Consider the following 14,781-nt stretch of genomic DNA (forward strand, 5'->3'; position numbering starts at 1 on the left):
ACCAAAATTCCAATTATAATTTTAATATCTTCAAATCCATAGATCCAATTAGAATAAGAATTAGTTCAACAAATAAACAATCATATGTTGTTAGAAACTATTACATGAATGAAGTAGCGAGGCTTTGATGTACGAGAACAAGTACCAAGAATATGTAATATCTACAAGGATCAACAAACACAGAGTAATAAAGTTGTTATCCCTCCTCGCTTCAGGTTCGCAGACTAAACATTGCCTAAAGTAGATGTCCATAGGTTCGCAGCTAGTTCCATTGCCTAAAAGTCTGTAAAATAAATAGGCTTGCTTTCTCTTTTGATATTTTAGTTTAAAATTGCCTAAAGGGCATTCAATTAATATGATGTTTATTGACTGATACTTATTATGAACAAAATAATCTTTCAAGAAAATAATAAACCAGACTAGAAAAATTCATGTCATCTTATTTGTAAAAAGATTCACGTCGCATTACATTTTCCATTCAAGTAATAAAAGATGGAATAATTAAAAAAAAAAAAAAAAAAATCTGTCTCAATCTGCAGCCATAAATGGATCTGTATCACCAAGATCAGCAACAATCGGTTCCAAACATGTCACATCCTCATCTTCTGTTGAGAAATAAGTTGGAAATGGAAGCGATGATACATCCGGTTTCTTGTACCATGCATCTTTTATAAATACAAAATTACCCTCGTTCCCTGGCACCTATATATATATATATTATTATTTTCAGTAAATCAAAATAATAATACTAATAATAATTATTCAAAGTTAAGATCATCATACTTGGCCTCTGACCCACATCAAGTTCCTTGCAGGATCTATCTTATACACCCACACATTTTTCACTGTTCTCTGTTTCCCACCCATTCGCCCAGGCATCTTTTTACCCTTAAAAACCTGTCCACAAAAAAAAAAATTGACCATTTTACCCTTCTCAACAAATATAATTTGCAAGGAATCAAACGTGGCGGCTGGATAAATTATATCAAACACACAAATTGACCTATATACTTGCAAATATTTGGACATGCCTAAATTAATTGAAATGAAAGAAATCCTAGATCAAAATATACATGTATGGGAAAAAAAAAGGGGGTAAAAGGAGTGTCTGAAAGGGTAAAGTAATCCATTATGTATTTTGTAATAATGTAATAAAAAGAAATTAAGAGAAAAATGAGAACATAGACATACCTTACCAGGGGCATCCCTCTGACCTGTAGAACCAGGGCTTCGATGTGACAATGAAGCTCCATGAGATGCAGGCCCTCCTTTGAAACCCCATCTTTTCATCGCACCCTGTACATATACAAAAATCATCACATATTTATTATTTAAAAAAAAAAAATCTTTTTTTTTTACCTGAAAACCTTTTCCTTTGGTGATTCCAGTGACATCAACATACTGACCAGGGACAAAATGGCGAACTCCAATTTGAGTCCCAATAGGAAGCAAAGCATCTTCAGTAACAGGAAACTCTCTCAGCTTTCTTTTCAAAGGAACGCCTTGTGCTCTAAAGTGTCCCACTTCTGGTTTTGTTAAATGTTTCTCCTTTTTATGCCCGCAACCAATCTAATAATCATTATCATCAAAAACATATTCAATTATTGATGCTATTCACAATTCTCAATATAGGATCCTGTTAATCTGTTTTCAGTATGTCAACATTGAATCATGATTTCAACGATTACCAATTTTCGGTACTGATTGATGTTTTTTATTTCAATCATGGATATTGAGGTGTTATGTAATTTGCATTTCACTGTTTATTTTCCTTTCTTATCACCACTGCTGCACTTGAGCAGAGGGCTAAAGTTTTGATTGTTTGTGCTTCTTACAGTCATCTTTTGCATTGTGATCACTACTTAGCTTATAGATCATATATTAACACTTGATTCTTAATGCAACTAGTTTTCAATGTGTTTCTATTGCAATTCATATACATGACACATGTTACTTAGATTTTGTAATATGTTCAACAAGCAGGGACCTAGCACTTAGAATGCCTTTCTTTTGCCTGAAAACAAAGCTGGTCTTCATTACGCAACTGAACATGCATCAATTTTATTAAGTACCAAGTTTGAAATTATATTCCTTGTTTCAGTGGCATGTAAAATGTAAATGATACCAACTGGTGGAGAAGAGAGAAAAGGATCGGACCTGTAGAGCAGTGATGCCTTCTTTCTCGGGTGTCTTAACTTGAGAGACGATGTTTTCATCCAACCAAAGAACTGTAATCGGAACCCTAGCTCCCCATTTGTCCCAAAGAGCCGTCATTCCACATTTCACAGCGATAACTCCAGTCCTTTTCGAATTGGGCGTCATTACTCTCGACTTAGCTTCAATGATTCGGTTGCTACTATAACTTTCTCCTTCATTAACCAATACATCAGAGCTGAAGCTTCTCAAAAACTGATTGGTTATGGGCGTTGCAAGGGTTCGCTGAGGATTTACTGATAAATTACGGAGATAAGAAATGAGGCCTCTCGATAGGGCGGCCATTGCTGGACGAAGGTATGATTGGATCAATCCGACTTCAAAGCGAAACAGTAGAGATGATGCTCATGGAATTTTCTGACCTCGATATCGAGAAACCATGGAAAAGAGAAGGGGGTTTTCGGCCGTTACAGGGTTGAAGGACGACGGTAGGGTTTTTAGCTGAAAAAAAATGTGAGTTATGCTAATTTTAGTCCTTACACATAGAGTTTTTGACCAAAAGACCGTGTTCTTGAAAACTATTTAGGGTTTGTACCTACAAAATATATTTAGGGGTGTTAAATGGATCATGTAGATGGGACATGTGTGTAGGGTTCCTAGCCATGTCAATTAGATGGGTTCATTTAAGATTACTCTATGCTTACACAAATATTACACGGTGCCGATTTGTTTTTATTTAAATCATGTACCGTATTCGTTATAGTAGATATAAAAAAAATTTATATAAATACCGTATCAAATATATTTGATATCAACTTGTTTTTTTACCAATAAGTTTGGTTGGTATAAATTGATAATGATATATTACTAATTTTTAGTTGTAATACATAAAAACTTGTAACGACATGGTATAATTCCTCAGGAAAAACATCTGGGAACTCACACACTACTGGAACATCAGGAATAGAACTCGGTCTCTTAGTGACAACTTGCGTATCCATCACGTATGCTAAAAAGCCCATGCACCCCTACTATAGGCTCTGCCTCACCCTGGCGGCAGAGCAGAAAGCTGATCCCAATCTAGTTCCTTCGCCATACACAATAAGTACTCCCCCACTATGGTCTTGTATGGTCACCATCTGACGTTCGCAGTCAATCATGGCTCCAAACCGGCTCAGCCAATCCATGCCCACTATGACACATACATCACCCATCGCTATCGGCACCAGATCTATCGAAAACTCAACACCGAAAATCTCTAATACACATCCCCGGAATACATCAGTGGCAAAAACCTCAAGCTCATCGGCTATAGAAACCCTCAGTGGTCGACTCAACGCCTCGCGTCTAACACTAGTGTGACAACTAAAGGATAAGGACACGAAAGATCGACTCGCACCCGAGTCAAATAACACCAAGACAGGCACAAAACTCACAAGAAAAGTACCTACATGCAACACAGTATAAGCATAAACAAATCTCAAAATAACATGAATAAGGAGATACGTACCAACAACAACATTAGGCGCTGAGCGAACCTCCTTTGCAGTCAACTAGAATGCTCTCCCACGAGCTCTCGGAACCACGGGCTTCCCAGGCCGACCATCAGTAACACGTAAAGCAGTAGGAGCAAATGCCTGGGCTGATCCCTGGGTGAGCTGAGGACACTCGTCCTTCCGGTGGCCAGTTTGGTTGCAATGAAAGCAAACCGAAAATCCCTTTGGGCGGTCCTTCGCCATATGCCCCTCCTTGCCACATTTGTAGCAAATCCCTACTCGGCAAGATCCCTCATGAATCTTGCCGCACTTGCCACAAGTGCGGCCTTTCTGGCCTCCTACTCTCAAATCAACGGGCTTAGCCCACTTCGTCGTCGGTTGCGACTACACTGGTCTCCTATCTCTCCCTTAATGCTCTCCCTCCTCTCTGGTCTGCAACTCAACCAATGTCCGATATGACGAGTTCGCCATGAACTCCCGAATATCTCTCCTCAAGATGCTCAAACATTGTCTAACACGTGCCTGGTCACTAAACACATGCTCGGGGCAGAACAACGCCCTCTCATTAAGCATCCTCGTAATCTTTGTCATTGTTTTTGTCTTCTACTTGAGAGACAAAAACTCTTGGGCCAAGCATTCCCTCTCCACCTGGGAACATACTCATCTCTAGACAGTTGGGTAAACTTCTCCCAAGTTACTGCAGCATGATCTGCAGAAGTAAAATCAGTCGTCATGAACTTCCACCAATCCTTTGCTCCCAAGCGAAGCTGGTTTAGTGCAAACCGAACTCTCATGTGCTCCAAGCATGAACATGTATAAAAACACCCCTCAATGTCGGATATCCATCTCATGGAAGAAATCGGGTCCTGGGTCCCGTCAAACTCTGGTGGCTTCGTGTTGCTGAACTCCCGAAACAACAACGAGCCACCACCTATAGCCTCGCAATAACTACGACTGCGGTGGCTGCGACAACAACAGCCTCTGTGGCAACAACATATCACTCATCAAATCTCTCAATTAGTGTGGTCTTAATAGACCCAAACATCTCTGGTATACCCTCCCTGATAGCTCGGGCCACCTCCTCAGCAATGATCCTGTGGATATCCTCGTCACCGGTACCACTGCCCCCGGGGTTGTTGCGGTAATCACCATAGTCTCTCTGAAACACAAACACAAAAATCATAAGGGACTAGCTCAAGGACACACTCGATTACCCACCCCTACATGCTTCTTAGTATCCTAAGGTTCTTACTTGGGTCGCATACAGATCCAGTGCTTTCAGTAGTACGGGCCCAATACTACCTTCCACACAACCCCATAGTCGCCCCAAGTCCTCCTCCTAGGATCCTAATTCACAAGTACTCTATCCCTCACGTATATTAAACTACTCTCTCAATACATTTCTCAATACACATCTAGGTATCTCTCCTAGATTACTCCCCGACTCAAAGCTCTCTCTTAAAAGATTCCTGCTAGATACTCCTACTCAGCACACACATACATAGCAAATAGCAGATAATATCAATCGATAGCATCCTCTAGGCTAAGGCAACATGAATCAGGCAACTATAGCTCTAAATTCCCGAAATACCTAGAATATCCTCTAGCATGCAGATCTAATATCTCATAAGTATCCCATAATATAAACAAGTAATGGTATTTTGGGAAATCACCGCTCGGGCTCTGGTTGATTGTACACACTGCTTCATCTTGTTTTCTCTTAAAATATTTTACTCGTTTTAGAAAAATCATTTCTTTTTAGAAAATTCTCTCAAATCCTCAGTTTGAGTCGAGACATACCCGAGGGTACATCCGAATCCCTCAAACTAAGGCTCTGATACCAACTTGTAGCACTCTAAATTTTCAAATAATTTTTTCATTATTAAAACCACATAAAACACAATCTCACATTTCTCAAAACCCAAATGTATAAGTTGTTCAAAACACAAGAAAACAAAATGTTTGACAATATCCCAGAATCCTCAAAATATAATCTCAAGTTGGTGTGTACAATCAAGTCGGCGCCTTCCCGCGATCCTGAGAGGTACCTGAAACACATTTCACACAACACTGTAAGCACGAAGCTCAGTGAGTTCCCCAAAATACCACACACAAATAATTATCCTCTCATGCCTATAGCTCGATAAGGACCCTTCGGTCATGTGTCTCAATGAAGACCCTCCGGTCTCACAACTCGGGTTGGACCCTCCAGTCTGGTATCTCAGTGAGGAACCTCCGGTCTCACAACTCGGTTTGGACCCTCCGGTCCTAACTCAATAAGGCACATAATAATATACAACATAAATCACAAAGACAAAATGCATGATATCACATAACTCAGTATAAGCACATAAGACCCTCCGGTCAATAACTCAGATAAGACCTTCCTGTCACACAATATTACCACTCAGGTAAGTATAGTGAGAAGACTCACCTCGTTCGTAAGAAAGTAGGTCTCGTACTCAACGATCGGTCTAGACTCTTCCTACATATCATAATCATCTCTAATTAACACTTTATAATGTAACATCTTAAAAACACAATCTGAAAATTTCGTTTAATTTAATAATAAAACCATAGTCGATAAAACTCATAAGCAATGTATCTCAAAATATTGTAACAACTGTCAAGTATATCAGAGTATAAACATCCCAGGCTGAACAAATGGTGTGTGAACTGCAATCTTCCCGAGCTCCCCTTTAGAAAAACTGACTACCTGAAACCAAAACTGAAACTGTAAGCACAAAGCTTAGTGAGCTCCCTCAAACTACCACATACCATACAATAATATATAAAGCACATATTGGGCCTTGCCCTCTGCATCGGATCGAAATCCGAAACTGCATCAGACCGAAGTCCGGAAACTAACCAGGGCCTTGCCCTCTGTATCGAACTGAAGTCCGGAAACTGCATCGGACCGAAGTCCGGAACTAACCAGGGCCTTGCCCTGTGCATCAGACCGAAGTTCGGAACTAACTGCATCAGACCGAAGTCCGGAACTAACTGGGACCTTGTCCCTTGCATTAGACCAAAGTCTGGAACTGACTGAACATAACATAACATAAACATATCAACTAGCATGAACACATATACTACATACTGCATCGGACCAGGGTCCGAAACACATAACACAAAACATGCTTGAATCACAAATACATCAAGCAATCTAACTACTGCATCGGACCGAGGTCCGGAACTACTGCTAACTAAACGGGCCGGCATTGTGGCCATAGACCCGTTCCTACTGGAAGGAAACTCACCTCACACTGCTGAAGTTTTGCAGGCTCAATCCCACACTGCTGAAGTCTCAGACTCGACTCCAGCTGCTAGATGACAGATTCCCGATCTGTCATTATCAAAATAACACACAATTAATAATTGGGTTCCACTACATAACTATAATTACATACTTTGGATAATTACTACATTACCCCAAGCTTGGCTTACCCAAGCCCAAGGCCCAAAGTCAACTAGGGATCAAAGCCTAACATATGGCCCAATTTTCCAAATTGGGCCCAATCCTTCATTAGGGCCTTACCCTAAAGCCCAACTAAATATTCTAGTCCATAAGCATTCTCGGATGGCCCATTATTGGCCCAATTACCAATTACCCAAATGAAAAGTCCACTCAAGGCCCAAGTGACATTAGGGTTTCACATGAAATAAAAATTAGGGTTAAGTGTTTCTCACTTAACCCATTAAGGGCTTAACCCACTAAGGACTTAATCATTATTGCTTAGATTAATTTCTGCCAATGATTATTATTTAATATTTCACTTATTAAATAATTCTCGTGTGCGTCCTGATAATTTTTCAAATATTAGGATTTTCTCAATTAGCCCATTAAGGACTTAGTCCATTAAGTCCTTTACTCTACTAGATAGATGACATGGAATAATTTGGGCTTAATTCACAATCCAATCGCAATGGCCCACAAGTGGCCCAATAAGTCTAAGGCCCAATACTCATAATTAGGGTTTTCCACCCAAACATGGCCCAATAGGCCCAAAACCAATCTCTAAGCCCATTAGGGTTTGCTAGCGGGGCACCACCCACTACCACCTCGGGTAGTGGTGGTCAATGGCGGCTCACAGCAGCGGCCACCACCTTACGGTGGTGGTTTGAGTTTCTTTTCATTAATCTTTTGGAAATTACAATTACAATGCTTTACTCAAGGATAAACACACACTAACTAACTAACACACACACACACAACCACACCGTGGTGGCCGGCGGTGGTGCTTAGCGGCAGCCACCACCTCATGGTGGTGGTGGTGGTTTTTCTCGAGAAATCCGGCTAAACAAAACCCCCACTACACTAAAATGAACACACACAAGCACTTTTTTCCCGGAACAGTAACACAGCCACCCACCTGGTGGCGTACATGGCGGTGAAGGCGCGAGATGTCGACAACTTTGCTTTGACAGCCACCACCTCATGGTGGTGGTGGCGTTTCCTCTTGATCCACTGCCCAACAACACTTCAACCTCGCTTAACATGTCGACTGGTGCAAGGTGCTTCATCCATGCTTGTAACGACCCAAAATTTAAGACCAAAAATTTCTTTTAATAAAACATTACTTTAAGCATAGACATTATTCCAAAACATAATCTGAGTATAAGTTTTCAAAACACATGTTCATTATCAGAGTAAACATTCCCAGGCTGGCTAATCTATGGTGTGTGTGCCATGCGATCACCTCAAGCTCTTCCCTCCACTACCGGAAGTACCTGAAACCAAAACTGAAAACCGTAAGCACGAAGCTTAGTGAGTTCCCCACCCTACCACATACCATACAATCACATATCATACACACTGCCGGGCAATTCTGGGGTGCCTGTCCTACCCGGTACGACCATTTTGGGGTGCCGACCTACCCGTGTCAAGCCGTTCTGGGGTGCTGACTACCCATGTCAAGCCATTCTGGGGTGCTGACTACCCATCGGTCCTAACAACCGATCCTCGGGGACTATTTCACCCCTACTGCTACTTACACATATATCATACATAACATATTATCAGACATATCTAGGGTGTCCGATCTACCCTTCGGTCCTAACGACCGAACTTGGGGACTATTCCCCTCCTACTACCACTATCACATATAACATAACTTGTCAGCATATAAACATATCATCACATACTGTCAGACGTTTCTGGGGCGTCTGACTACCCTCCGGTCTTGACAACCGAACTCTACTAATGAGTCATGGAACCCCCTCCATGCTCCTACTGATAGTGAGATACGGGCCCAACCCACACTCACTCTTTCCCTAACTTGGGCCTCGCCCCTGATCTGGTGCTAATGAGATGTAGAACACCATCCACACTCTGCAATTGGTGAGACACAGGACCTCGCCCACACTCACCTCCCTACCAGGCACATACAAGTATCACGCAGACAACAAGTATAAACTATCACATAAACCACTCCTTGGGCTCCCGCCCTCTATCATTGGACCTCGTCCCGAATATCTTACTAGCATACTGTGCCTAGGGCTAACCCTCGGGTCTTCTACTTATAACTACATGGGCCGGCATTGTGGCCGTAGACCCATTCATACAAAGGGAAACTCACTTGCACTGGCTGAACTCACTGATGATCCCGCTAGCTGCTGCCCGACAACTCTCTGAACTCCTGCTCCACTCGCTCCCCGAGCTACCAATATCAATGCAACACTGAGTCTAACTGACCCCCGAAAGACAACCAAGTCAACTCTGGTCAAAGTCAAAGTCCTGGTCAAAGCCAACCTTCCAGGTCAACCCTACTCGCCGAGTCACCCTATTGACTCGCCGAGTTCATATGTTCAGAGTCCTTCTATTCGCGACTCGACTCGCCGAGTCAGTCCATGACTCGCCGAGTCTACCGATTACCGAGTCATGACCTGTCCAACTCACTGAGTCTCCATTCGACTCACTGGTTCGAGTCTCAACTCGAAGGGTTTGGGGTTTCGCGACCTGATTCGCCGAGTCCAAGAACAGACTCGCCGAGTTGTTCTTCCAACTCGCCGAGTTCCTGCCCAACTTCATCTGACTCGACGAGCTGTTCATCCCACTCGTCGAGTTCCTCCAAATCTTCATGCTACTTGCCGAGTCCACTCAAAGGACTCGCTGAGTCCATTTAGATCTACATACATGCAGAGGACTTTTGAGTCATGCATGGACTCCAAACTGTAGATCTACCCTTCCCAAGCCCATTCCTCACGTAAAGTTGCAAACTTTACGTATAGAGAAGGAGATCTAGGAAAAATACACCACCAACTAGGGTTTAAGGCAAGGAGGCTCCATAATCAACTCAAGGGCTGCTACTTTATGCTTCTCAAGACCATAATATGCTTAGATCTGAAGTAGTAACTTCAGATCTGGCTTCTAACTCAAAATAATAACATTATGGCTAAAAATCCCCAACAACCACACATAGATCTAGGTGCAAAAAGGGTCTAGGAACTAGTTTATTACCTCCAAAGGCTCAGAATGAACTCACAATCCCAGATCTATAGTCCCTTCCTGCTCCTCCAAGTTCCTTCTTCCTTCTCAAAGCTTTAATGCACCTTCCAAGGCAACAAATGGCTCAAATAGAGGATATGGCGGCTAGGGTTTAATGTTCCGGGTGAAAGAGGCAACAAAGGAACCCTAGGGGAGAGAATGAGGCGCTTAAATAGGCTCCAAATCCCGAATTTAGGGTTTTCCTTGCACCGACCAGACTCGCCGAGTCCATTTGGCCGACTCGCCGAGTTGGTCACTTACACCTCGACTCGGATCCCGCTCGGACTCGCCGAGTCGCCCCTAAAAATTAGGGTTTTCTTTCCTTTCTTGGCCTTCAAAACTTTAGGTGTTACAACTATGAAAGTGGGTTAGATCTGATCCCACATCGGCTTGGAAGGAGAACGAAACATTTCCTTATAAAGGGGTGTGGATACCTTCCCTATCACAACGCGTTTTAAAGCCGTGAGGGCAGCAGATCCCATAAGAACTCTGCAGTTAAGCGTGCTCGGGCGGGAGTAGTATCAGGATGGGTGACCCCCTGGGAAGTCCTTGTGCCGAGTGGCCCAAAGCGGACAATATTGTGATACGTGCTAGAGGGGGATGTTATAAATGGTATCAGAGCCAGGGCACGGGTCGATGTGTTCGACGGGGACGTCGAACCCTATAATGGGGGGTGAAGGTGGGTTAGATCTGATCCCACATCGGCTTGGAAGGAGAACGAAACATTTCCTTATAAAGGGGTGTGGATACCTTCCCTATCACAACGCGTTTTAAAGCCGTGAGGGCATCAGATCCCATAAGAACTTTGCAGTTAAGCGTGCTCGGGCGGGAGTAGTACCAGGATGGGTGACCCCTTGGGAAGTCCTTGTGCCGAGTGGCCCAAAGCGGAAAATATTGTGATACGTGCCAGAGGGGGATGTTACAATGCTGGCAACGGAGGCTCACGGTGGTTTTCCGACTCCATACGATGCCGACAGCAAGAGCTGGGAGTAGAAGAAGAAAGGGAGGCGAAGAAATGAAAGCAACGACTGATCATTGTCACTCCGAGCCTTGGATACTTCCTCTGCAGCGCTAAACATCTTCGATCGAAGGTTGGTTGCGGTCCGACCACTCTATCTCGTTCACAACGATGGCTCGAGCTTCGCATCCCACGTATTCGTCGGCCCTCGTCTTGGCGGTCCTCAACTCCTACATCGGTTGTAATGGAATAGTGGGAGTGTGTCTTCATCGGCAGCAAGACCCTGATGGCATATCGATGGTGAGGCGGCAGGTGTTTAAGGCTTCATCTGGTCGGAAAAACGAGAGAGGCATCGGGTGGCGGCTGATTCCACACTATGGTTAGGGTTTGGGAGTGATAAGGTGACGGGAAGGATGGTTATCGGGTATATCCCGCTCCCACACAAACTTCCATTCACTTTTGTCACATTTAGCCCCTCCTTATTAGTTCCTCTTTAAATTAAGCCCCAAAAGTTACCTTTTAGCCCCCGCCCCTAAGCATCTATTCAATCTAAGTCCATCAATTACCATTTATACCCTGCCTTATGAATTCCATTTCATGATAAGTCCTAATAATTACCAAACATACCCTTGCCTCTAAAATTCTTCTCAAAACAACTCTGTAACTTACTAAACAACCCCTAACTATCAAAATTCTTCACAAATTAACCCGGGACTTACATTTATTAATTTAATAAACTGGGCGTTACAATAACAACAACTCTAAATATGATAAGCTAACCCCTTTTCTAATTCTCGGAAAGGGTGAGAGACCATTTTACCCCTCCATGGTCTGCATAATCCATAACTTGACCAAACCCTAAAAGTCAACATAAGTCAACACTCGAGTCAAAGTGCATGTTGACCCAACTCTTCAAGTGCATCTATGCGACTTGTCGAGTTCCTTCGTCTCTTTAAAATATCGGGAAAATCCAACTCAACTCGCCGAGTTGTCTCACCAACTCGCCGAGTGTGTAACACGTCCAGACTATCGCGAAAAACCCTAACTAACTCATCGAGTTGGCTCACCAACTCGTCGAGTCCCTTCAGTCCATTCTCTCATTCAAACATTTTTAAGCAAAACTAAGGCCCCATACTCTAGATCTAGCCTTCTAAGGCTGGAATACCACGTAAAGCTGCAAACTTTACGTCCATGCATGGCATCTAGGGCTAAGTTTGCCAACCCAAAGCTCAATAAAGGGTTTAATGTATGAAAGTTAGCCAATATCTTGATAAAGCTTGAATCTTTAGGCCCAAGGGACCTAGTGTTGTCTAGATCTGAAGTCTCATCTTCAAAGCATGATCAAACAACTTAAGGACTCAAAGAGAAGATGGAAATGGCCATAAACTCCCTAATGGAGAGATCTAACACACAAGTGATCAAGGTAATAGCTTTTTACCTCCAAGTGGCAGCTAATACTGAAAGAATATTGGATCAAAGGGCTCCTTCTCGTTCCAAGCCTTTTGCTCCTCAAACTCCTTCCAAGAATGCACTAAAACATATAATCTTAGTCTCTCTCTCTCTGTCTCTCTCACACACACACAAATGATAATAGATCGATTAGGGTTTCTCTCAGCGTGTTAAGGTGATGAGGGAGGCGGGGTAAAGGACTTAAGGTCCTTTAAATAGGGTGCAAACCCTGAAAATTAGTGTTTTCACACTCAGCTCCTACTCACCGAGTCGGGTCCCCCCAACTTGTCGAGTAGACTCTAAAAATCATGCGGCCATCTCAATCTCTACTCGACGAGTTTCCCTGACAAAATGAATATAATTTAATTAAATATTATACATGGGATTTGAGATGTTACATTTATAACTTCCATTGCGGTTTTTAAGAAAAACACTCTTATATTTTGTGTCAAAACACATCAAAGTAAACTCAAAATGGAAAGACCTCCAAAAGAAATATAACGCTTTCAAACGCATCTATAACCGTAGGATGAACACTGTGGCTAGCGGGAGATCTGAGGCTGATGTTTTAAAAGCTTCATAAAGTGAGTATCATATGACTATTAATTAGAAAGCTTTTCCTCATCAAAAAGCTTTGGAGTGGTTGAAAGACAACGTTAAATAGGCGTTGGTTCCAAAAGTTGGTGAAGACTCCCCGCATCGTTCTTCAAAATGAACCAAAACATCTTCATCCAACGCCTACACAATATCTTTTGATGCACAATATCCTCCCGGATTCCCCTAAAAACAATAGTCGTTTAATGTTAAAGAGTCACGCCTCAAAGAAAAACAAAAGGAAACAAAGTGGCATCAACATCATCAACACAAAATGAAATGTCTGATCTTGTCAACCAAATCATTGGCATCCACACTGCAACCAACAAAGAGGCGGAACAGAGACAACGATATCGGGAACAAAAAGTGCGCATTCTTGAAGCTAATGAAGAAAGGAAAGCTCAAATATTGGAGCGTGAGATAGAGAACCAATATATGAAGTATTCTCTCTGACCGCATGATTATTTGACTGGAGCTATTCTACGCATGGTGCTTGAAAGGAAACGACAGATTGCAACTAATTATGGTTGGGAGTTATAGAACCCATGAAGTTCAGAGTGTTGACATCATTTGACTGGATAATATTTATTTTTTCTTTTTATTAAGATTCTTTATATGTACGCTTGTGACATTTTCTATATATGCATGCTTGTTTCATTTTCTCTTTATCTTCTCCCTCTTTTCAAAATGAATCCAGACATTCAGAAAATAGTAATGGAAGGTAACGACAATAGTTCATCATCTGAGGATGAACTTATCAACAATAATTTGTTACTTGCATTGTCTCGTACTACACAACTTCTTTAGAATAATGCTTCTTCAAGCAACAGTCAAAGGAGAAACACAATCCATATGGATCGTTTAGAGGCTGAATGACTACTGGTCCGACATTACTTTGCGGAAGATTCAACCTATGGTCACACATAATTTCACAGAAGGTTTTGTGTGAGCAAAGGTTTGTTTATGCGACTTGCGGAAGATTCAACCTATGGAGATGAATTATCCCTATTTTAAGACATCATGGGATGCAAAAAATCAGAGAATTTTCAGTGCACTACAAAAATACACCTCGACAATATGTTAATTAGTGAAGGTTATAACCCAGACTCGATAGACGAGTATATAAATATATCAGAAAGAACTTCTCGTGAAGCTCTTGAAAACTTTTTCTATGGTGTTATCCAAATGTATAAGGCTGAATATTTACGCCGTTCGACATCCACCGACATTCCATTATTATATGAAGCACATGAAGCTAAACATGGATTCCATGGAATGCTTAGTAGCATTGATTGCAAACAATAAAATTGGAGGATTGTCCAATGAAATTGTGAGGCCAATACATGAGGGGTGATCATCAATATCTAACAATGATACTACAAGCAGTGACGTCATAAGCTTTATGGTTTTAGCATGCATATTATGGTGTAACCGATTCGAACAATGATTTGAATGTCCTCTACCAATCACCACTTTTTGATAATAAATATCCTAGAATAGGAACCGATTGTTCATTTTATCTGGATGGTGAACTCTACAAGCATGGTTACTATCTTACGAATGGAATATATCCAACATCGACTATATTTGTGAAGGCATATCCACATCTAGTAACTGACAAAAAAATTGTTCAAGGCGACACA

At 42.0% G+C, this 14,781-nt stretch overlaps 1 protein-coding gene across 1 annotated transcript; it reads right to left on the reverse strand.

Annotated features, from left to right (window-relative positions):
* Nucleotides 1-420: 420 nt before the first annotated feature.
* On the reverse strand, nt 421-2,667 carry RPL3P (ribosomal protein L3 plastid). Its single transcript, XM_079005683.1, has 5 exons — nt 2,158-2,667; nt 1,360-1,569; nt 1,192-1,296; nt 784-897; nt 421-702 (listed from the first exon to the last, which is right to left on the reverse strand). Exons 1-5 carry the CDS (start codon nt 2,497-2,499, stop codon nt 529-531), a joined length of 945 nt encoding a protein of 314 aa, XP_078861809.1. The 5' UTR covers nt 2,500-2,667; the 3' UTR covers nt 421-528.
* Between the last annotated feature and the right edge of the window lie 12,114 nt (nt 2,668-14,781).

The sequence above is a fragment of the Lactuca serriola genome, chromosome 6, assembly GCF_051521515.1.
Source record: "Lactuca serriola cultivar US96UC23 chromosome 6, Lser_US96UC23_V15, whole genome shotgun sequence".
Classification (NCBI taxonomy): Eukaryota; Viridiplantae; Streptophyta; class Magnoliopsida; order Asterales; family Asteraceae; genus Lactuca; species Lactuca serriola.